Source organism: Mytilus galloprovincialis, chromosome 13 (genome assembly GCF_965363235.1).
Source record: "Mytilus galloprovincialis chromosome 13, xbMytGall1.hap1.1, whole genome shotgun sequence".
In the NCBI taxonomy this organism is placed as follows: Eukaryota; Metazoa; Mollusca; class Bivalvia; order Mytilida; family Mytilidae; genus Mytilus; species Mytilus galloprovincialis.
This window is the reverse complement of record NC_134850.1, coordinates 65,690,339-65,716,445: the sequence shown is the minus strand read 5'-3', so window position 1 is coordinate 65,716,445 and position 26,107 is coordinate 65,690,339. Positions and strand designations below refer to the sequence as shown.

Sequence of the window (26,107 nt, the reverse complement as noted above, 5' to 3'; positions counted from 1 at the left end):
ACATCCCAGAATAACTAATGCTTATCCACTTACTAGTTTTATATTGATACACTATACAAATTTAGGAAAGAACAATCATTGCTGTTTGTAAATGATTTATTCAAGTTTTGATCCCATCGCAAGTATTATAAGAGAACTTTCCATTCTAAATTAAACACGCATCAGGGTAATGGATACTTTTGATATATTTTTCAATTAGATAAAATCTTACAGAGTTTGGCTATTAACTGTGGTTCGTAATACATGTGCATATACAGTAACGAAGCTATTTAATTGGGCACAGTTGTAGCTTATAGGAATACTTACAAACCTGTTGATAAATGTTGTTACAGAAACGAACATAGATGTTGCCGAGAAGAACATTTACAGCTCTTACAATCAGATCACAGATCTAGTAAGTATATTTAGCATATATTTACCAAGAGAAAACCTAGAATAATCGTTCTGTAGCACTATTATGTGGAACTTTCGAACTAAAGGAGGTAAATAAAAGAAGATTTATTTTCATTAAAAATCCAAAATCTGGATTGTGTTTATAAGCTCTACGGGCTAAGTGAGCTTTTCTCATCACTTTGCGTCCTGTGTCGGCGTCGGTCGTCCGTCGTCCGTCGTCCGTCGTCTGTCGTCGTTAACTTTTACAAAAATGTTTTCCTCTGAACTTACTGGGCCAAATTTCAACAAACTTGGCCGCAATAAGCATTAGGGTATCTAGTTTTAAATGCGTCTTCCTGCCAACATACAGATGACTAAAAATAGAACATAGGGAAAAATGCAGTTTTTGACTTATATCTCTGAAACTTAAGCACAAGTGTAACGGATGCATTATTTCATGCATCAATTGTAAATAAAAATATCCGGTAAACGACATAGGCACCTATGAGCTTCTAGTTAGTGTAAATGAAAGAAAATCCCATTAGGATCTATTGTTGATTGTTTTGTTTACAGTAGTTTGTTTCATTATTGTTTGTTTATCGTAATGACGTCTTTTGAAAGAAAATAAAATTTACAAATTTTGAATAAAATTATAAATAAATCATGTAACATGAAAATTACGTAGATATTGAAGTCAATGAAAATGATTTAAAACAATTAATCGACAGACGGGTAATACTCGGAAAACTATATAAAACTACCCTTTATAAGTAGATATATCATAATGCAATATAAGATGACCTATCGATAGCATTCTTAAGACATAATGTATGTGTCATATAATAACACATATTTATCGAGTTATAGTTATTAGTATAACTGCTTTCCTGAATGACATTGTATGAATACATTTTGTTAAAAGATTTCAAATCTTAACATACAAGCAATCTAGGTCATCTTTACTACCTGTTATTTTGGTGAACAGGTAGATACCCTCTAAGGAATATCCCATATTTTTACAGATTATATTCAAAATTTAAATCATCATATTAACAATGTAAGCGGACGCTTAAGAAATGTGTGTACTTGTAAAAGTCTTTTAACTGTGTTAAAGTTTTAATAACTACAAAAAATGACAGCTGAAGGGAATACTTGTTATAAAATGCTTCTTCATAACAACATGTAAGTATAAAGTTTTTATAAATAATCCACAGTTAGAACATTTAATATATTTGAAATATATATATATATAGAACAAATACTAAAATAGATTTTTCTCTGGATGGTCGAAATTTGAATTATACGACGTTCGACACTCTTGACATCGTTTTCCTGTTCCATAACGGTTTTTTGCTTATCAGGTCAGGGGATCCCAAATTTACTTTACTTTTAAATATTTATCTTTACTTATTTTGTGTAAAGGAGAACGAATAATACTCCAACGTATTTATTATACTTATAGGTAATTGAAAACTTATGTACATGTGTTATTGCGATACTTTATAAAAACTATAAATATAAACATAATAAAGTGGCTTGTGTGTTTGATTTTATTTTATCACATACAGTTCGATATATTTCATTTCCTTAACATGCTTAAGTTATTACAGTTTCGCACATATTTACACCTACAATTGAGCTTTCCAACGTTCATATTTTCGTAATAATGGTAAGTCGAGATAACCGCGTCTATCCTGTCTATCCGAGCAATTCAATTATGTATTTAACTTTTCCCCATCACAAAATGCTGCAGTTCAGATGACATATGTATCATTATACAGTTTATTGTACAATTTATTTCGATAACAGGAAATTGGATAAGCATGTTAACGTTATGAATTGCACTTTCAATTATATAATATAATAATAATAAATAATTGACAAGACTTCTAAAAGGAAGGATGTCAATTTGAAAATATAGATTATCGGAACGGATTATTTTATATTGTATATTTTCTGATGGTAATTTACTTCCTTACTAATAGGGTGGAGCCTCGGAAACAATGGATGATCTATTTAAATTGTTGAGGTACAGTGATCATAATTTCTGAATGTTACTGATATAATCTCCCACCTGTCCTATATCTCATTGCCATACGTCTAGAAGTCATTGAAATTTTTATATTACAAATTCAAAGTTTTATCAATACCTATTTACTGTGCTTGCAAACAAACATCTTGTTAATTGGTACTTTGTATATTGTTGGAAAGCCAGTTATTTCCTCATTCGTTAATAGGAATCTTATAAACATGACACATTGATAATTGGTTTACAATTATTCAAATGTATTCACACGGCCACTCACTATTCATTGATATTCTCTTTGTTTAAATTACATACTTAAAGTTGAAGGGTTTGAGAGTAAGTTTTGGTAAAATTCGATCTGTTTTATTTCCGTATGTAGTTAACTTCCAGTTTCCTGTTTGAAAACTTTAAGTTAAATCTTATGCGACTTTCATACAAGAGAGAGGTTTACTTATTTACTTACTTACTTACTTAGGTCCTTGGCTCATCCGGGGAGCATAGGCCATTGACGAACTCCCTCCATTTTACTCGATTACATCTTTTCTAAAGTGTTCCAGTTTTGAACTTGCTGCTTTATTTCAGATTCTGTGTCCCTGCTCCAGGTGTTTCTTGGTCGTTCTCTGTTTCTTTTTGCGTTTCCTCACATAAGACTCATCAGTGACGATCAGATCAAAGTAGTTATAAAGCCAAACAAGTAAAAAATTGAAAAGCATTGAGGACCTAAAATTCCAAAAACGTTGAGTCAAACACGGCTAAGGTAATCTATGCCTGCGATAAGAAAATCCTTAGTTTTACGAAAAATTCATAGTTTTATAAAAAGGAAATTTATAAAAATGACCATATAATTGTTATTCATGCCAACACAGAAATGCTGACTACAGGGCTGGTAATGCATTCAGGACGAAACGTCCTCCAGCAGTGCATCGACCCAATGGTGTGAATAGGTACCAGCATTTGAATTTTATACGCCAGACCGCGTTTCGTCTGTATAAGATAAGACCACTGACAATAACACAAATATCAAATAAACTAAAATATTTACATCTTGATTCCTTTTTTTATACTGTTGAGTGAACTTAAATGAGGAACAAAACATACAGTATTTTAAGTGCAGAAAAATTAACAAAATTTATAAACGTTAAAAAAAAAGAAGCAAAAAACTATATTTAAAAAAGAAAAGAAAAAGCAAAACCACAAGTGCAACCACAAAGATACCAAACGATAAATATATACCATATCATAGACTTTTCGCTCTAACACATAGCAAGCCTAAAGAAAATTCAAATACTCATGTAAAAATCATGTAACACTTATATCTAATAGTGTATTTTGCAATGTATGTAGGTCGTGAACTTTAAAAGGAAGGCAACACGTGGGCGTTTCGCGGACAAAGAAGGGTAATTGTGTTTTGTAAACTATTTAATTTAAGACCAACAAAGTTTATTTATTAACAATTAACAATGTTCTTAAAATCTTTAATCGTTTTAGGAAGTTTTAAAAAAGAATTTAAATTAACAAAAATATTCGTTTATCTAAAACTAACAACAAATTTGCAAATTCAGAAGAAATAATGCAGAAACCACTCCTACTTCAATAGTAATGTCAAGAAGGCAACATAGCATATCTCAAACATTCACTAGGTGCGTTCAGTGTTTTTTTTTAAATAGGGCTTTGTGTTAGATATACATGTTTTAAGGCATAACATATCTATTGTTTCCTGTTTGAAGTCATTACTAGTGTACTTAACGGTTTATATTTACTAGTATTCTTTCGATTTCTGTTATGTTCAGGGTTGGGCGCCGCATAAATGTTTATCCCCGCCACACCTTGTATGTGCAAACCTCAGGAGACTTTAATTAAGTGGTTGTAGTTTGTTACTGTATGCATCTTTTGTTTGTACAATTGTTTTGACTGTCGAACAACCGGGAAATGTGTTTTAGCTTAGTAGTTCTTAAAACAAACCTGCTCGTTAAATCGTTTCTTATTCATTCAGATGATAGTCAAACAGATATGTTACCAAAAGCAGACTCGGCGAAGGTTTTCTATTTTCATTCTGAAAGATATTTAACAATTGCCCCAAAAATATGAATTCGGATTGCAATCATTTCTCAGATTAGCACAATTATATAAGAGCTACATTATTTAAGGGCATTAAGTACAATTGGAATTTTGTTAATCTACTTATTTCCGCTTGAGAAAAATATAATGTGAAATTTAATTACCACTGAAACTAAATATGGAACTTTTTAAATACAAAACAATAAAATTTCTTGAAAAAAATGATGGACTTTCTATGAACAAAAACAATAAGATTATAGAAGAAACTTTTCATAATTGAAAATACCATCTTTGATCAAATACATTTAGGTCCGTATAAGCCATAAACTAACCGTAAGATATACCAAAAAAGACCCCTAACGTTTCATCAGGAATATCATCTTCAATGTGGAAGAAAACAAATAAACAAAACTGGTAAGTAGATAAGAGAACGACAGATAATGTAAAAAAAAAATGAAGGCAAAACCATACAAATGGAAAGGTAAAACAATATGTTGCCCTTCGTATTTACTCTTTATTAATACGTTAATGCAATGTCTGGTCAAACTTAAACGTGAAGTCCCTACGCAAATGATTAAATCAAATTTTCAAACACATCCAACAAATTGATAATAACTAGAAACTTTTTTTCGCAGAAGATCATTCACTCTAGATATAAGGACAAACTGCAAAGTGTCCTTTTTAAAAGTGCTACCATATCCGTACTTTTCGTTCACCACTTTAAACACTTTAACAATACACTAATTAAACACAATTGCTACCGTTTCTTTATCACGATCTATCATGTATTTGTATATTTTGTAGATTATTGTATCTAGAGGTTCAATAACGCAAAATAAAATGCAAATCATGAGGACCTTGCGCTTTCTGGTAATCGCTTTACTGTTGGTGAGTAGTTTTAAATGATACGAATACTTTTTACATTAACCGTTACCGATGGAGCATCACAACCTGCTTGTTACGTTGCTTCTATTTCAACATTAGTATTTTTATTCAAAACTATCCCTCATTTTCCATACTGCTTTTCATTATTTTGCATTTTTTTCTATCATTCCTTCTTTTTTTAAACTGTTCTCTTCTTTATTTAGCTAAAACTAGTAATACATTCTATAAACTGTCTTTTTTTCATGCATGATCATTATACTATTAATTGTACTTATTTATTTTGTATTATGGAGAAAATTTTATAAGTATTATTTACTTATATTTCATTATGGTTAATCTAGCTAATATGATATCCTAAGATATGAAAGGGATATAATAACGTTACTGTTGTCGCATTTTCCCGCCTATCCCAAGCCAGGAGTTTCCGGCCTATATAAGTCTTGTAGGATTTTTAATTTTAGTTCATGTATATTTTTTGGAGTTTAGTATGACGTTCATTATCACTGCACTAGTATACATTTTAATTTAGGGACCAACTGAATCTGAATAATGGCAATAGTAGCATACGGCTGTTCAAAGTCATGAATAAATTGAGAGAAAACTAATCCGGGCTACAAAATAAAACCAAGGTTAACACATCAAAGGAGAGGAAAACAACTGAACAAAAGAACCATTGAATTTCGCAGTGCAACAAAAACAAACGCCAAATGCAACATACTTATTAACGAGCAATTTGCTAACAACTGCCATAATCCTGACTTTGTACAGATCATAATGAAAAAAAAAGGTGGATTGAACCTGAATTTATGGCTAGCCAACCCTCGCGCTTAATGGCAATGTTAAAAATACTACTAAAATGACAACATTACATTTCAGGAAAAAGTAAAATCACAAAAATACTGAACTTAGAGGAAAGTCAATTCGGAAAGTCCATAATCACATGACATAATCAAATAACAAAACGCATCAAAAACGAATGGACAAGAACTGTCATATACCTGACTTGGTACAGGCATTTTCAAATGTAGAAAATGGTGGATTAATCCTGGTTTTATAGCGCTAACATAAATCACAAATAAATGCAAGAAAACTCACGATAATTGATCCTCATGATACGGGATTCTTTTGCTGTGTTAAGGGCCCATTGGTTATCTTCTATTGTTTTCTGCTCTTTGGTCGGGTTGTTGTCTTTTTGACACATTCCCCATTTCCATTCCATTTTTTAACAAACTTACGGATATCATATCTTTAAAATTAGGAGAGAAATGCGCTCTCAAATGTAGGAAAAACTTAAGAAGCGAAATTTTGAAATATACAGTGTACGTATTTCTGTAATACTTTGCATCAGGAACGCTCAATATGTTATGCTCAAAAGGTAAATACAGTCTGAGAGCATAACCATTACATGATCTTTAAAAGTTTAAGAAAATTGCATCCTCCTAGTATCAGCACTAACGACTTATCACATGCAGGCATTATATCAAATATGGGGACAACTTTTATTCAACTAATGGACAATATGTTATATACTTATCATGCTTATAAGGAAATCTTAACAGAAACGCCAATGAATATATATGAAAATATTTTAACTTTGTAGATTGGATTTTGTGAGACTACTAAACAATATATCGTACGAAAAATTGAAAATGCAACTAGGCGCTGTATACCTATATCTTACTGTAAACCGGGTAAGTCAATGCGAGTAATGTTTATCAAGTATGTTCTCTGCTCATGCTTTTCCACCTTTGCCAGCAATTCGAAATCCTTTTGTTTTATACATATAGTGACATTTGAAAATGTCACCTGCTAACTCTTACTTTTATTTTCATGATTTCATTACATATAGTTTAAAAAGCAATATTTGAAAATACTAAAAACATCCTTGTCATTTTTTCATATTTCTTAAAAAGAAAAGGGTGACAATGTTTAATGGATGAAAAGTCTAGGGAGAATCATTTCCCGCCAAATTTTCAATGGCTTATATCTCCAAAACAAGCACACAGACCTTTTTTCTGCTTACTAGCTCCTTAACTTATATACTATAAATTTATAACAGTCTTTAAAAAGTTTGTTATTTTAAAACAAAAGAAGCAAACATCATTAAGAATGACGATGTTATACCTGTATAGAAGTAGATTTAAATCATCCATGTTATACCTGTATAGAAGTAGATTTAAATCATCCATGTTATACCTGTATAGAAGTAGATTTAAATCATCCATGTTATACCTGTATAGAAGTAGATTTAAATCATCCATGTTATACCTGTATAGAAGTAGATTTAAATCATCCATGTTATTTTAGTTTCTTGTGTATAATTCGGAGTTTAGTATGACGTCCATTATCACTGTACTATTATGCATATTTTAGGGGCCAGCTGAAGGACACCTACGGGTGCGGAAATTCTCGCTACATTGAAGACCCATTGGTTGCCTTCGGCTGTTGTTTGCTCTATGGTCGGGTGGTTGTCGCTTTGACATATTCACCATTTCCTTTCTCAATTTTATACCTGTATAGAAGTAGATTTAAATCATCCATGTTATACCTGTATAGAAGTAGATTTAAATCATCCATGTTATACCTGTATAGAAGTAGATTTAAATCATCCATGTTATACCTGTATAGAAGTAGATTTAAATCATCCATGTTATACCTGTATAGAAGTAGATTTAAATCATCCATGTTATACCTGTATAGAAGTAGATTTAAATGATGTTATACCTGTATAGAAGTAGATTTAAATGATGTTATACCTGTATAGAAGTAGATTTAAATCATCCATGTTATACCTGTATAGAAGTAGATTTAAATCATAAATATCGAAAATATACTTAGCCAATCAAGATATTACAGCAGTAAAGCAATAAGTATAATTTCTAAAGTGGAAATTATGATGCATTTTTTCCAAATGATCATGTGACGGTTAAAATTTATTCATTACAAAAATGGACATCAAATGTTCGATTAACACCTAAGAGTCATACATTTTAACCACGGTCTACATGCTTATTTTTTTAAACCTGAATTTCAACATTTTAAATAAATAATCACTATACTACCATTGTGCCAACAATGTCGATGTTTTACTTATAACATTGGTACATTTAAACTAACAAGTCACTATACTGCCTTTGTACGGTTAATGTCGGTATTTTACTTGTATCACTGGTACATTTTATCTCATAATATGTGATGATCAGTTTGAAAATTTGTTCATTAAAAAACAAAATTATCAACCATTACTGATTCTCCTAACTAAACATGTTAACCGCTGTACATTATGCATCAAGAGTATGTCAACCATAAATAATCCCAAATGATTGAGCAAACACAATATAAAAGATGTCTTCATGAAAATATGAACATAATGATTTGTAAATATGTTTTGTACAATAAACAGTTAGATTATTTGTTTGTATAATATAATTGACATTATCTATTTGTAGGACATGAAATTTTACCATGCAAAGTTGAATACACAAACGACATCTGTACATCATGTCCACCAGGACTTGTCCAACCTGATTATATACAGTCTACAGTTGATCAGACTATAACAACGTGTTTTGAGAATAGAAATGAGGATAATTGTGCTGCACATGGTATCTATCTAAACTATTTTATTTGATCTATTTCCACTCAACATATCCTATTTTAAAATTGATTCTGTTTTTCATTTTTTAAATCAGAGTTTTTGTATGTGTCCCACAACCCTTTTACAACTGAAACAATTTTTTTATAAACTAAAAACAAATTTGAGTCTGAAAAATTTAATAGTTAAACAATTTTGACGGTAACTAAACCTTATTATTTTGTTTGTTTGCCTTCTCAGATATCCCAGAAAGAAACTCCTTTTTTGTTTACACCTTACTAATTAAATGCTGTCATTTTTCCTGTATTTATTAAACATTTCAGATATTGAACCTAGCCGAGAATACGGAGCCAAAGCTTGTACTTTTGCCAAGTATTGTAAGTGTAATACAGACGAGTGTTACTATGGCGACCCATGTGCTTGTAGCAATTCACGTGAATGTGGCATAAATGAAAGTTTACATAAAAATGGAAGTGAGTAGTGATTGTCTTGATAAATCCTATTTTTTCACATTTGTCGTAGCACGGTTATCACTTATAAACATTTTTAAAAATACTATGAATTTAAAAAAAACCCATTTCGGTAAAGTTAGTTACACTTATTCATTTTGTAATTTTTGGATTGTTTTCTTAGATTCATTATACATGTATATGATGAACAGATTTTTCCGGCTTTTGTCCTCGTTGGCAATATAATTGAATAGAGAGGTTTAGTTAGCTATAAAACTATATTTATACACCAGAAAATGACTGTAACAAGTCAGGATTACAACAGTTGTTACACATTCATTTGATGAGATTGACATTTTTGTTTAACCATTTGCTTCGGGAAGTCCCGTTAAATGTTTTCCTCGGAGTTCAGTATTTTTGTTATTGTATTCAATTACCATAATCCAACAAATATTATTTTTAAATGGCAATGACAAATAGATATAATAAGCTAGGTCGAAGATACATTCAAATTTCATGCTCTCTTCTTGATTATTACAGCATGTGTCAAATGTTCACAAGGTACAATGAAGAACAAAACCGGTTGTGGCCCGTGTTATCCTATCCAGGTAACAGTTGAAAGGTACAAATCTCTTCCTTACAATATGTTTACTTTTTTATTTATTCATACTGTAATTTTAGCTATATGAATATCTATCGTTCTGAAATTTATTTGAAACTATTACAAAGGAATGGTTATGTGTATTGCAAAGCCTTTGGCAATACAAGTCTTTAAACACATTGAGAAAAAATTAGAAAATACTTTAAATCTAAAGAACAGTATTGTTAACACACAATATTCATTGTACATATTTTTGTCGAAGCCAATGAATCAATAAATCATTTCTCAGACCAACTATAAGCAGCTATTTATAATGCAATGTATTTATTTGGCTGTATGAGATGTTTACGCTGCTACAGGTACAACAAAGTTTGACCCCGTACTACAAGATGCATATTTTCAGCGAAAATGGCTAAGCTACATATGGGTCTATCCCAATTAAGACTTGGATATTCAATAATCAGTTGTTTGAAAAGAATGTTTGCAAAAATTTTCCGAAGACTTGCAACTTTTTTTTTTTTTAAATCTCCTCAACGTATCCTTATTTACTCTATATCAATTATTATTATTTAAGACGATATATCGGCTTTAGCATCTGATTTTTTTCTAAATCATTTCCCCCTCCATCAGTCCAAGATATACAACCCTTGGGATATGGATACTCTTTTCATAGGAAAGCATTGGTTACAAAGAATAAGACTGTCTGTCACTGATATTGAGTTTTAAAGATACACTCCGAAGTGTTGAACAATTGTCATTCCGCTAAACACTCATCAAAGATACCCAGATATGGACACGGATTTCGTTTAAATTAAAATTATTAGTGCTGTATGAAACGAATAAAGGCAAAAGTCGTATACTGCTGTTAACAATTCACAAATTGATTTAGAGAAAACAAATCAGGTGAAAGGCAAACAAAAAGGTGAAGAACATTAAAAGAACAAAATAATCAAAGATTTGTACCAAATCTGGCTAACGACATCGAAACCTAGCGGTAAAAACATCTTAAAGTTTTGAATGATTTAAACATTTCATGATAATCCATCTGGAAATGCCTGTACCCAGTCATGAATATGACAGTTTTTTCCCTATTTGTTTGATGTGTTTGAACGTTTTATTTTTCCATTTGATAAGGAACTTTCCTTTTTGAATTGTCTTCTGAGTTTGGTTCTATTTTACTTTTTATCGTATCACTGACCTTTCCAGGCAAGTCTATTAGCTATATATTGATTTTATTGGTGACTGCAATTTGCTCCTGTTTTGCATTGGTTGGATCACACATTTGAACCTTTTTACTGCAATTCGTAATTCGGTATCAGTTCACAGTTAACAAAATATTCAGAGCATTATGATAGATTATTGTAGCTTTTGTTTCCTATTTCTCTTTGCTCTTTACTACATAGGAAAATACCTGTACCAAGTCAGGGATATGTCAGTTGGTATATGAGTTGGGTATCTTTCGCCCCTCTTTTCATGTGTTTGAGCTTTTGATTTTTCTCATTTGATTAGGGATTTCGATTTCAATTTTCCTCAGAGTTGACTATTTTTGTGATTTAACTTTTTTCAATACACAGCCATTTGTGTGTTTTCTAATAAAAAGGTTCACAACTTCATCATGCATAAATTTTGTTAATCATGTCATAACAGCTGGTATATATTTTTCAGTATAAAGGCAACACGACGACCTTTAACGTCTATGAAAACTCAAAAGTACGTATGTTTTGTAAAAATCAATTTTACATTAACCTCTGCTAAATATTCAACTTCACCAAGTAAGTTTAGGTATATCGTCCCGAGGGTATCACAAGCCCAGTAGTCAGCACTTCGATGTAGTCATGGATATCAATTATATGGTAGTTTTTATAAATTTCCTGTTACAAAACTTTGAATGTTTCGAAAAACTAAGGATTTTCTTATCCCAGGAATATATTACCTTAGACGTATTTGGCACATTTTTTTAGAATTTTGGGTCCTCAATGCTCTCCAACTTTGTACTTATTTGGCTTTATAACAATATTGATATACGCGTCACTGGTGAGTCTTATGTAGACGAAACGCGCGTCTGTTGTACTAAATTATAATCCTGATACCTATTTACATAGATTTTGCCTTTTTATGTTCTGCAACTCTGAAACTGTTTCGATTCCTAAACATTACAGTTTAAACGTTCCTCATGAATATTAATTCACAAACGCGCTTTGAAGTTTTTATAGTTTATATTTCATTACTAAATTTAGTATAAAAAGGAAAAATGTATTATAAATGAGAATTAACAATATCTCTATTCTACTGAAAATGATTAAAAGAGAAATTTGTAACACAATTAGTTCTACTGATTTTTGGTAATATGAGACAAAACAATTATATATAAAAGGTCTTGGTTATATTAGTGTCCTTAAATGAATAATTCATTTCCTGTTTTATAGTGGTCAAGACGTTACAACTGGCAATAAGCTATCTATGTTGGCAGACCGACAATCAATCGTGACTTTGGTTCCAAGTAATGGTATAACGCAATCAAAAGGTAAAATATTCCCTAAATTTGACTTTAACCTGTAATTCAGTGGTTGTCGTTTGTTTAAGTGTTACATATTTGTTTTTCGTTCGTTTTTTTATACATATAAGGCCGTTAGTTTTCTCGTTTGAATTGTTTTACATTGTCATATCGTTGCCTTTTATACCTGACTATACGATATGGGCTTTGTTAATTTTTGAAGGCGGTATTGTTGACCTATAGTTGCTAAAGTCTGTGTCATTTTGGTCTCTTGTAAGCTATAAATACTGCAAAATGTCTAATGTGTTGTATATCCGCCTTTGGTAACCAAGTTCAAAAAGTTTTAAAAAGAATTGCTTTGTCAATCCTTTACTTTAGATTTGTGTACTTTTGAATAATTTTGTAAACTGTAAGTATATTTATAAAGCAGTAATTTCTATCAAATCGTACTATTTCATATATAATAAATTATTAAACGCAATATCAGCGACTACACGTGCGACCAGAAAACATAACACACGTGATTAATTTTGTGTTCATTCAGATATTTATCCTCTTGTATTTATCGCATTTTGATTGCCATGAGATATGAGATGTAAAGATTCTGTATTCATATTGTACAATATATGTTTAATAGTAGTTTATATCCCTCATATTTAAGTCAGATTATGCACATCATTTATCATTACACAGGCAGAACAACTCAAGGTAGAGAAGAGAAAACAGTGTCAACTATTACAGGATCTTCAAACAAATTGATTGCAGTGTAAGAATAAAAACTTGATGAAAATTTAAATCACAAAAAATCTGAACTCCGAGGAAAATTCAAAAAGGAAAGTCTATAATCAATTGGTAAAATCAAAAGCTCAAACGCATCAAATGAATGGATATTCATTACTTGGTACAGGCATTTTCAAATGTATATGCAGTGAATTGTGAAAGAAATAACATTAAAAATATGAGGTATTTTGTAGTTAAACAATTCATGTCCAATATATATCTCACACTTATATATTGAAAGAACTGAGAAATTGAACAAAAAATAGACAACACTATGTCCAGCGATAGATGGCTTACACACAAAACAAGAAATAACAGCAAATGTTGTAGTTAAACAATTTATGTTCAATATGAACCTCGGAATCACTATTAGTTTTTGGTGGGGTTCGTGTTGTTTATTCTTTAGTTTTCTATGTTGTGGTATGTATACTATTGTTTGTCTGCGTGTCCTTTTCATTTTTAGCCATGGCATTGTCAGTTTATTATCGATATACGAGTTTGACTGTCCCTCTGGTATCTTTCGTCCCTCTTTTATACATTGAAAGAATTTAAAACAAAAAACGGACAAAGGCAAATAATTATTCAACGATAAATGGCTTACAGACAAACTAGTCTGAAAACAGTACAAACAAAATCCTAATTATGTGTAACATTAATCCATTTGAATAAGTACGAGAGTCAGAACTTCCTGTTCTTAAAGTAAATTGTTTTCGTTATTTTCTTCATTGGAAATAAAAATCAGGTGAAAGTCACATTTGGTATTGTTTCTATCTCGAACTCTGATTACGGTATAATGACTGTTGCAATCTATGAAGTATGTATTTTCGATCAATAATTTCAGTTATTCTCATAAACAGAATAGCGTTTTTTTTTAAGTCGGAATCATTTGTTCAATTGCGTCCTTTTACATGTTTTAAGAAGTACCTTCCTATAAAAAGTAATGGTTCGAAACGTAAGACCTAGAATATCATATCATCTTGGACATGTATATACTTATTGCATTTAATGTTGTAATATTGCTCCATATGGATGGATAGATTCGTATCAACCACGAATTGAATTCTCTGTCCAACAAAAACGTTTTGATTATGTCAGTTTCATAATAATTTTTTTATGCCTATACCTTCAACATATTATTATTTGTCCTTCATTAAAGATAGATATGAGAATCTAAATGAGCAATTTTTTATGGAACAAAATAAGGTTGTTAAAAGGTTTGTTTTTGGCAAATATTTTGTTGAAAATTTTCAAGGCACAAATATGTAAATATTATTGTATGATTTCTTTTGTGACACTATGGTCTGTTGAAGTATAATAGAAGTACGCTGAGTGTGTAAAAGGCTTCAGCAAAAACGAATTAACTAAACTGCTAACACAAAACTGGAGATCAATTTGGCCATTAAACAAACCAAAATGTTCTTTAGAATACACACTTTGTACTTCTAAAATATACAGACACTGATTCTGAAAACTATGCTGTACTATTTGTCTGTTGAATGCTTTGTCATGAACTTTTTTATACGCTAAATAAACAAGACAAGGATATTATATTCAAAAACACATACTGGTATATTTATACAAAGAGACGGTAAATCTTAATTTGAAAATTAATTCACCATGTTCACTCTTAAGATAATTTTATTAAAACAACATAACTTCTTGGAAACAATTTTTAACGGATAATAGTTAATTAATATTCGAAGATAAATTGCTCATTGTTTCTTTATTTGTAGAACTATAGTTTTGGCTTTTCTTGTTATTGTCGCCATAGTCCTTATCATAGTATTACGAAATCAAAGACGTAAAAAAGATCAAGGTAAAACTATATTGTACAATTTGTCATTTAGACAGGCAGTCATTTAATGTTTTATCAATATGAACTCACTCAACCCATTCTACGCAGTTAACCTAAACGAAAATAATATATAAAAAACCTCATAAAACAAAAGAAAACAACCTTAAATACCGAGCCAGGAAAATAATCTAACATTTCTAAAAAAAATTACATAGAAGTAAAATTTATATAGAACATGTAGAAGTAAAAGAAAAGAGAAAAAACGCAAAGCCACATTTGTCAATAATCTGTACATCAGAAGAAAAAAAATCAACACTTTAAAATCCATAATTGAACAATAGATGAACGCATTGACACGAAGAGTTTAATCAATTCAGGAGTAGGTTTCGCTAACATATTACATACACGAAAAGAAAATTGAAATTTTCGTCACGATTTTCAAATTTTGAAAAAATGATTAAATACATCAGCTAGAAGAAATAACAAAAAAAGCTGTAGCAATGAGATGCACATTAATCGTTAAACAATTAGATGTGCTACCTTGCTCATGGTGTATTGTTTTGTAACTGTTTATTGAGGACGTTTTAATTTTCAGAGATAAATATAGAACAAGGAAGACCTCTGGTTCCGCCTCAAAATGATATGATTGTCAATGACAATGTTGAAAACAGGAATCGGGAAGATAATGACATTGGTGGTAGTCTAAACAATGTTGAAGGTCAAAACAACAAAAATACCAATGATTCCGATTCTGCTAATAATAACAGTTCTCGACAGAATGCATTATCCAAGGACAAAAGATATCAAAATCAAGTGAAAGATAATGAGATTGCAGACGAGCTACCAAAAATTATTACACAAATATTGGATAAAACTAGTGAAATTTCATCTTCCTCTTTTGATTATTCATCTGGACATCACGTGACTCAAGACGCACAACTGAATGACAATACAAATATTTTCAATATACACCAGGCAGAAAATCTAGAAAGTCAAGAACATGTTGAATTAGCACAAGTTGAAACATTAGACGAAGGTAGTATACGACAACATTCATCAGATGGGTATTCACTGACAGAACACAGCTGCAATCCTGTAGCACAAGTATCAGATGAACGAGGTGATAACAGTGCAGGTTACTTATTTGTTCATAACAGAGTTATAGTTTCAGATATCTATTTAAAATACGTCATTGGGGATAACGATTATATTCATAAAAAAGAGATATGAGTCTCACCCATAACAATGATTTTAGTCAAAGGTGTTACCACCGATCTCGATAGATCGCAAAATATTTATCTGACAAAAACGAGATTATTTGGGGAGCATGTTTTTGGTCGTTTTTTGACGATTGTAACATCACGGTTTTGAACGAGAATCTTCCAATTGGTTATGTGATTCTCCTTGGTAATATAGAACGGTTGGAGTCATATTCTATACATTGTTTGTATCAAGTTTAGATTTGTGTTTACCTATGTGTAATAAGATAAAGCAGGGAACTGTGTCTTATGTTAGCCTGTTTGTCTATCAACACTTGGTTATACTTTAATTTTCGATTGTTTCGTCTTATATTAATAGATTACTATCAGTAGTTTATCACTACAAGCTTTTGAAATTTATTATTCCTTTCATTTTCAGACGAGCCAAGTAGTGGATACTATTCTGATAGTAAGTCCAGTAAACAATATGAAACGAAACCCACAACAACAATTTTATTCCAATTATTACTTTGTCCTCTGTAGTTTCAAATACAATATAAAAAATGGAAGTTGTGGTAAAATTGCACAGAGACAAATATACACAAGAGACAAAATGATTCAGATGTAAGAAACTTAAGGTCACAGTTCGACTTTCAACAATGAAAAACTGTAAAACTAACTTACTCCACTAAGAAAATAATGACTACGATAACGACCTCAAAATGCAAAAAAAAAAAAAAAATATATATATTTTAAATTATATATATTCAAATGTTAAAACAGTCATTATTGATTAATTCGAAAATTATTTATCGATGCAAGAATGGATAAACAGATTGCAAAACATTGATTGGTTTATTTGCTATTTGACAAAACTAATAGGAGTGTTTTGTTTCATTCAGATGTTCCAGATCGTTCGCCAATGTCAGATAATAAAGACCAAGTTTCTTTACAAAAATATGATGAATTGGTTTCGGGTAGGTATTATGAAATTGAATACGTCAAAATAGTTTAATTCATTTGTATGTTATATTTACATTTTCGAAAATATTTATTTACAAAGTAGGATACCAATAGTCCAACATTACCGTATACGGTAATGTTGGGTTATATTTACATTTTCGAAAATATTTATTTACAAAGTAGAATACCAATAGTCCAACATTACCGTATACAGTAATGTTGAACTATTGGTATCCTACTTTGTAAATAAATATTTTCGAAAATGTAAATATACGGTAATGTTGGACTATTGGTATCCTACTTTGTAAATAAATATTTTCGAAAATGTAAATATAACATACAAATGAATTAAACTATTTTGATAGTAAATAGTTTTAGACAATATAAAGAATGAGGAAATAACGAAATATTGGCATTTTGAAGGACAACACCCAAATCCAGATATCACAGGTATTGTTTTTGTTCCTCGAAGGTATCACAAGTGTAGTAGTCATCACAGTTGTTATGAAATATAATGCATTTGATGGACATGTTTTTGAAAACAGTCTGTTGATTCATTTTGAGCTATTAAATCCTTCTTGGTCTACCCCCATGCATTCTAAGCTTGTCTTATTTGGCACATATTCCCGAGTGCATATGATTAAGAATATTTTTTTTATTGTACTTTCTAAAGGTTAAGGTAGTTTTATTGAAAAAAGTTTTCTGTGATAGCTTGTTACAAGTAAAGATTATCATTTTTGTTTCGCCTCGGAGTTATGCCAACAATATAAAAGACTGCAATAATGGGCAACACTCTTGGTAGGTCTATGATAGTTGGTGAGCAGTTGTGTAGGATTTTACATGTGGCTTTTTCCGTTGAGATTTGTTGTCCATGCTGCGTCGCGTTAAGGTCATTCTAATGAAACGAATAATGTACGTAAATGGTATTTTTCATGAATTATTTTTTTATTTATATGGATGATGTTTTTCCCTGCACCTTCGAAATGGTTCGTTGACTTTGAACACTTTGCATAGTCTACATTGTTTTACATTTATTTTAACATTGGCATTTTACTATCAAAGTTATATGAAAGCGAGACATATCTCTGTGTAAATAGTTTATAACCTACAAGATAATTATAGATTCTTTAAACATACTATCAAACACATATTTATAGATAACAGAGACATTTGATAAATAAATTAAAGACATTATACTTACTTTTAAATAAGCATTATATGTTATGGTGTTTGTAATTGCAGTTTCTGATCGAAATACAGAGGGTACAGAGAGCATGACAAGCTGTCTAGAAATGGTAAATTTCAAATTAACAGGACAGACAACTCCATCTGATCATAGTGAATATATTGAACCTAAGCAGATTATCGTGAAAAATGATAGTGGAGTCTTTGACAGTGGCAACAGACAGAATTGAAACTTTATAATTAAAGTTCTGAAATCATATATAACTATGAGTGACATTAAAGTTGTATGCCAACACATGAACGTAAAGAAGCAAATTTTAAAACTTGTAACACAAATAAAATCTCTGAAGGTCATGAAATTACCTTGATTGATAGGCTATCAATGTCATTCGGTTAATCAAACTCCAAATTACAGAATCTTATTGTGATTGAATAACAGATCTACTATATCAAATTCTGTGATGCAAAATGGCGATAATAAACAGCACAGACTGCGATTCTGAGACATTTACAAGAAGACTTTTATAAAGGTAGTGAAGTGTATATTCACTGGAATACTAATTCAAGTGAGAGCACGTGCGTCAATAAAGGAATACGAGTTTTAAATAAAGACGACTAAGTATACCATGTGTATACGTGTAAACATGTTTATCACACTTATCTATAAAACCGTGGAAAATCTAGGACATTGAACGATCGATAGTATCTTCAATAAGAGAGTTTGTAGCTTTACTAATTTTTTACTAAGTAGGGCAATTGAAATTTACACAGTGCATGCATTATATAATGACTTTAATTATAGGCAGCTAATTAACCCTGTTATGTGTTCCTATTATATACATGTATGTAACTTTTATTTATATATCTTTGTTAAAAGCATTACAGATTGTACTTTTAATGCACGTTTCGTGTACAGTGTATTTTACAAAACGTTGTCCGAAACTGTAGATTTATAGTACATTCGAGTCTCTTAACATGCATATTACAATCTCACTACTCATACCAGCTAAACTTTTGAAACTGACTTATCAAACATATGTGTTATGCATATATATGCGATGGGTATAAGGGGACAAGGGAGGAGACAATAAGCGAGAAACAACAAATCTAGTCAAAGAAAGACAGCCATAAATATGACATACATAGATTATATATGAGTCATTTATTTCTAATAAATGGGAGACAACTCAAATTGTAAATTGTTTCACTGCCCATCGTACATTTTTGTCGTACAAGATGTTCACCATTCTTACGTAAGTTATAACGCATGTATCCAATTCATACATTAGGTATAAAATATTCATGAAATGTCCAATTCTTTATTCACGTACAATCTACACATACAAGAGATGTCTGATTTTTATTTCAAGTAAAACACATTTAAAAGATATTACATTCTTACGTTAGGTTTAACACATGCATGATATGTACCATTCTCAAATAACGTTTAAGACAGATAAGATATTTCCCCAGGTATAACCCATGTATCATATGCCCAATAATGACGTTATGAATTTGACATGCATGATATGTCTCATTCTTACTTTAACTATAACAAATGTATAATGTCAGTCCCTCATATGAAATAGTTTGTATGTAAGTTTCTGTAATAATTCATAAACATATCATTCTGAATATTGATTACGTATGACGTATGGTAAATCACATTATAATGACATTAACACTTTCTTTGTTGCATTTTGTATATTCCTGTTATATTATGAATTTAAAAAGACAATCACATTTCAACTTCATGACTGTTTGAATGGAACAATATCTTTTTTATTGAAATGATCAACCTTATTTGATTTTTTTCATTATAACGTTCTTTTTTTATTTTTTTGTATTAGTAAACTGTTTCTTTTTTTACCAGTATTATGAAATGTTAAATATTGTTTGTAAGAAAGTTGTTTTATAACGTTCTTATTTTATTTGATGTATAGGTAAACTGATGTTTTGTTTTTTTACCAGTATTATGACACCTTCATTTTCCTGGAATTTATCATTTTATAGTTGTTGTAATGGTGTAATTGCTCTTAAAAAATATCGACTTTCTCATATGCTGTCATAATTTTATGTTTTGACTTTCAAATGGCTACTAACAAATAATGCATTGTTGATTTTGTTAGTTAATTCTATGCAATAATGGTATTTTGTACATATACTATTTATGCTTAAATAAAGATACCAATACTTACTCAAAACTTATCAATTCTATCAGACATTGTCAATATAATACCTTCACAGGTGATTCATACCTATGTAGGTTATTAATCTTAACTATGTATAGCGCTATAAAACCAGGTTCAATCCACCATTTTCTACATTTGAAAATGCCTGTACAAAGTCAGGAATATGACAGTTGTTATCCATTCGTTTGATGTGTTTTATCCTTTGATTTTGACATTTGATTAGTTAATTTCTACCTTGAACATGGTACACAACTAAGTAGATTGAGCTTTGTCATCACAAAATTCTCTGCAGCTTTACAAATGATCAATGATAAATGACGACATGCTGACAGAGAAAAAATTGCACATCATTCAATATTGATTCTATGCTTATTGCATGTATTACTTTTCAGAAAAATAAAAGCACAATTTTGTTTTTTTTATAGATAAAAAGAAATGCAATACGTGATTCTATGATCTACTATACAAATTTAAACTGCAATTGACATGTATCTGTTTGGAAAACTCATTTTGCATTGAGTCATACGAAATTTTGCAATCACCACTCGCCGTCGTTGTCTTTCTAATTTAACCGTCATATGGTAGAACAACTTACATTTTTATCTCTTTTGGCTTTTCTGTTGTGTATTATATAAGAGGATAGATTTGATATATCTCTACAAGTTGGTCCTCTTATTAGAATAGAATGCAGAGGTCAAATTGTATTAGTATCTGACTTAAATTAAAAACATGAAGTCAAAGTCAGCCAAAATGACCAGAATTCCATATACCAATGTTGTTTTTTTTTGTTTTTTTTATATATATCATCGGATTTTTAGTAAACCATTCAAAGCAGTGTTAGCATTGACATGAGATTTACTCTCTATACATGTGTTTTTTAAATCTTTAAAGATAAAAAAAATGCGAAGCCGTTGATAGCCAAAATAGTCAGCAAATAAAGATGTTTATACGTTAGAGTTAAGATTTCTTTCTTGGAAACATACTTTTGTTCGATTGTTATTTGTTAACGAGGGAATTCACCTTACAGTTTGATACTCAAGAGGGACTCAAAAGAATGTGTGGGAGAAAAATGTAAATTACCATTTAACCCCTCCATTTAATGTTTTCCTTAAGTCTTGATTCCATGACATATTTTGACGTAAAGGTTTGGTTAAGGATACAATTTTTTAAATGTTTGTGATATAAGAATTGTAATTAAACTACCTCAAATATCCGTTAACTGTTTTATATTGAGTAGCTTGTGAACAATTATTCACTAGTGAAGTGATGATAGTAGCTTTGAAATTATAAAATGACGATTTCAGTGCAAACCCTGCTTTAAATAATTCACTTGTTATCCGCGGTCAGTACATTATTTGTTACTTATTATTGAGTAAACATATTGGCGCTACATGTACAAGTGTTTCTTTACAAGATGTCTTTGATAGAGAGTTGTAATTGAACCAGTGATTCAAATTGTAAAATTTAATGGTTATTAAAGATTCTTTCAGAGAAATTGTACGACAAAAAAGCTGTTCTTTTAAGTATATATATCCAAATTGGTTTTAACATTCCAACGCTTGCATTTTTTATTTAACAACTTCACCTTGTGAGCAGCAACCCTCTATCAAAGAAATAATGAAATGAAACTCAAGCCTAAATTTCGTTTTAATTGGGAAATATACTCCATTTGAATATTGCTTCGTAGAAATGGAAAGTTCACAATTAGGAAGCTGAAGTCTTCTCTTTCGTTGTAAAGTTTCATTCTCAACCGACGCATGCGATTTTAAATATACAACAGGATTTGTCATTGAAAAACCCGTAAACAAAGGCAGCAAAAGTGTATCGTTGTTCAAAAGTCATAAATCAATTGAGAGGAAACAAATCCGGGTTACAAATTCAAACCAGGGGAAATACATCAACTAAAAGAAAAAAATCCAAAGAAACAACATAAACACTGAAGTGCAACAAAAAGAAAAGCAAACATACATAAAAACAAAATATTGGTTAACAACTGCTATATTCAGGACTAAGTGCATGACATTTTAAGAAAACAATGGTTGGTTGAACCTGGTTTTATGGTAAGCCAAACCTCCCGCTTATACGGCATTGATAAAAAATGGAAACATTGCTTACAGAAATACAACAAAAACACATGCAAAAACACTCATCACAGATAAACGCATACTCACATAATGTAATAGATAACAAATGCGAACCGCAGAACAACAACGAATATGTTCCATTAACGACAGACAACACAGGACATCGCAAACAGTGACGCACTTATGTAACGAAGAAGCAATCTCGATACAATTACATACAATTTTTTTCACAATACCATTCCACATAATTCACATGACAATAACGGTGTTAAGAGGCCATTTTATGATTATTTTGACTTCAAAGGATAAAACTTAATACATTATACAATCGAAACTACAACAGAAAGATAAAAAATAAATACATGAATGTGGCATGTATAAATACCGAGACACGTCGTATAGTAATGCTAATTCACACTCTGTAAAACAGTCATATTCGGGAATAAGTTACGTTCGATATTTAGCAAACAGACGACATAGATGTTGAATCACAATCGAAAACGTGGTAAAAAGGGTCACAAGTAAGTTTAGAAACAGACTCATCGCATAGGTCAACCAATTTGCGAAGGTGTCCATAAAATTTACAGAGTTTCATTTTTAATCTTTCATCATCATAACTCTGTTGGAAATAAACTCATCTATATACCAGGATTGAAATTTTATATTGACGCCAGACGCGCGTCTACAAAAACATCATCAGTGACCCTCGAATAAAAATATGTTAAAAAAGCGATATAAAGCTGTTTCTGTGTAAGGAGCACACTCCTCTGTATGAAGACCGTATAAGGAGAACATAAACGAACATAAAGTTTCACTTGATATATGTAAACACCATACGACGGAGCAGAAGGTATGTTACTGCTGAGAAATCGGAAAGAGATAATTGGCCAGTTGAATTAATCTCGCTTGTCATATATTTTAGTGTAAAGTCGTCCATCTGTGTCAATATTGAGGAAAAGATCAAATTATGAAGCAACCCTTCTTGTATTAGTAGTATCCATTAAATTTAACCCCTGCGGTTACTAGTAAACACAATTATTTTAAGAAGAGCTTAAATAACTCTCATGTCGAGGAAACGGAAATACTTAATATATAAATGTGAGAGGGAAATTCCTCTTAACAGTATATAATCGCTATTAAACGTTATTTTAGAAAAACATAAATATATACAGAAAAACACACACACTTGTGTAACCTTGTTTTCGTCCAATATATTTCTTGTTGCAAGTTTTTGTGTAAAATCAATTGTTTTGACAGCAACAGATTTTTACAATACTAACTTTCGCATTTTCAAAAAAAAAAAAAAAAAATCGAAAATGAGGAAATGTATTATGGTTGCGATTAATCTTGCAAAATAACCCAACAAAAAAAAAACCACAAGATCATTGAATACGATTAATCGCATGCGATGATTTTATGTGTATTAGCCATACATGTAGGTGACCTTGACAGGTCTTGCAAACTTATAATTGTCTATTCAGTGTTCTAACACTTCATTATTGATTTGACCTTTAAACTGTTCCTTGGCGTCACTTGTGATACTTTTATGCACGATAACGAAATACATAGATGGGGTATGAGTGTTAATCCACATACGTGGCGTTAAAGGTTTCTTGAGTCGTTTATACTAAAAAAAAATCAAAATGCCACACAATGTACGAAGAAGAAGAGCATTGAGACCCTTTAACTTCATCATATACCTGCAGTATGGCGTTATAGCAAAGGTCAACGTCCAGAATATCAAGTATTTATGTGACTTATACCTCAGTATCAGAGTCATAAGATATCGAAAATCAAGGTATAATGTATGATTAAGGATTTATACTGCCACGCATCTTATTTCAAATATTTATATCAAGATACTTCTCATAAGAAAACCTGTTACACAGAGTGAATTTCGAAAGTGTAATCACTATTCAATTTTCATTTGCCAAAAAACATATTTAATAATGTTGTTCGAATTTACTGAAAATATGTTCAAACACGTAAGCTGATTCATATAAAAACACCCATGCCTTAGATATTCTCTAGATCAGCCTAACAATAAATTGTAGGATGATAATGGGTATTCTCATATGAAGTGTAACAATTGAGTATCGTGTTTGATCTTAAAATTACACAGGATGCGCGGTGGGCTTTAAATAGAAGTAAAGCGTAGGTGTTAATTGTGCATTACTAATTAATCAAACATTAACATCTAAAGGTTATCAAGTACCACAGTTGATATATTTAAAATGTGTAGAAACTTTTAAATATAACGTAGGCACACCAAATATACATATACATATATTATTAAGACCAAATATTCAAAATAGGAATACAGAGAAATGAGAGTGAGCAATATAAAGTTAATATTTATTGAGATGTTTGTACTCATTTCATCAGTTATTACTATGATTACGGTAACCTCGTTTCTACACATGTCACGCTGTATCTCAGAAACTATTTATGATTATTACACACAAGACGACGGGCGTATCATGCACTCATGGCGCAGCTGTTTATTTGGTTATTGTTTTATTTCTTTTAGGGGGATCGACAACTTAAGTTATCCTATTTTTTAATTTTTATTTAATTTATCCTCGAGCATCACGGAAAAAATTAAAATAACATTACCATTCTATTGGCAATGGTGTGTGAACGTTACAAACAAACATATAAGGTAAAAATGTCAAAGATAGAGGTAAAGTCTTTAACATTAATTGTCGAAATGCACATCTGGTTCAGTAAACATAATAATCTGGTTCAATACTTCTGTTCATGGCCCATAATTACCAGAGGGTTGAACAACATAGATGCCATTGAAAATACAATTTTACCAAGTGTAGTATACGCTGGTTGTTTTTCACCGTCCCGGTGTGTCTATTGCGCACACAGATTGGATGGAATATAACTGTCAGTAATAGTCAATTTTAATTAGTTGTTTATTATTCTTATATTGTTACAACACGTTTTAATTATTAGTTTGCTTTGGGTTTTTTTTCTGAAAACTAAATGAAATCAATCTTGTTACAGTATCAATAACGAAAAAAGTAAAATCACAAAAATACTGAACTCAAAGGAAAATCTAATCGGAAAGTCCATAATCACATGGCAAAATCAAATGACAAAACACATAAAAAACGAATGGACAAGAACTGTCATACACCTGACTTGGTTCAGGCATTTTTAAATGTAGCAAATGGTTGATTAAACCTGGTTTTATAGCGCTAAACGTCTCACTTGGATGACAGTCTCATACTAAAAGAAAAGATACTTTGACTAAATATTGAAGTTTTCAAATTAACGTGACATTTATTTATAGTTTTCTTTATTTTCGACTACCACTTGAAAGTACATTTTATTTCACCGAACCCTTGAACTAAATACGGACCTATTTAAATACACAACATCAAATTCCAATTATTATTGTTGGAGATCGTATAGATA

General features: G+C 30.7%; 1 protein-coding gene across 4 annotated transcripts; it reads left to right on the top strand.

Annotated features, from left to right (window-relative positions):
• Window positions 1-209: 209 nt before the first annotated feature.
• LOC143057883 (uncharacterized) lies at window positions 210-20,608 on the top strand. 4 transcript variants are annotated; one of them, XM_076231337.1, is made up of 14 exons: window positions 210-394; window positions 5,261-5,344; window positions 6,942-7,032; window positions 8,791-8,946; window positions 9,260-9,409; window positions 9,926-10,007; window positions 11,652-11,696; window positions 12,413-12,510; window positions 13,174-13,246; window positions 14,994-15,076; window positions 15,651-16,190; window positions 16,694-16,723; window positions 17,157-17,231; window positions 18,460-20,608. In XM_076231337.1, exons 2-14 carry the CDS (start codon window positions 5,297-5,299, stop codon window positions 18,630-18,632), a joined length of 1,644 nt encoding a protein of 547 aa, XP_076087452.1. In that variant the 5' UTR covers window positions 210-394; window positions 5,261-5,296; the 3' UTR covers window positions 18,633-20,608. The 4 variants fall into 4 exon arrangements, with proteins under 4 accessions (XP_076087452.1, XP_076087454.1, XP_076087451.1 ...); XM_076231339.1 differs by lacking the exon at window positions 210-394 and adding an exon at window positions 1,404-1,554 and having other exon boundaries at window positions 15,651-16,175; XM_076231336.1 differs by lacking the exon at window positions 210-394 and adding an exon at window positions 1,404-1,554.
• Window positions 20,609-26,107: the final 5,499 nt, after the last annotated feature.

Coding starts and splice junctions, on each gene's coding strand:
- LOC143057883 (XM_076231337.1), top strand. CDS start 5,297: ATGCAAATCATGAGGACCTTGCGCTTTCTGGTAATCGCTTTACTGTTG. Junction 8,947..9,259: donor GGATAATTGTGCTGCACATG/GTATCTATCTAA, acceptor TAAACATTTCAG/ATATTGAACCTAGCCGAGAA. Junction 11,697..12,412: donor ACGTCTATGAAAACTCAAAA/GTACGTATGTTT, acceptor CCTGTTTTATAG/TGGTCAAGACGTTACAACTG.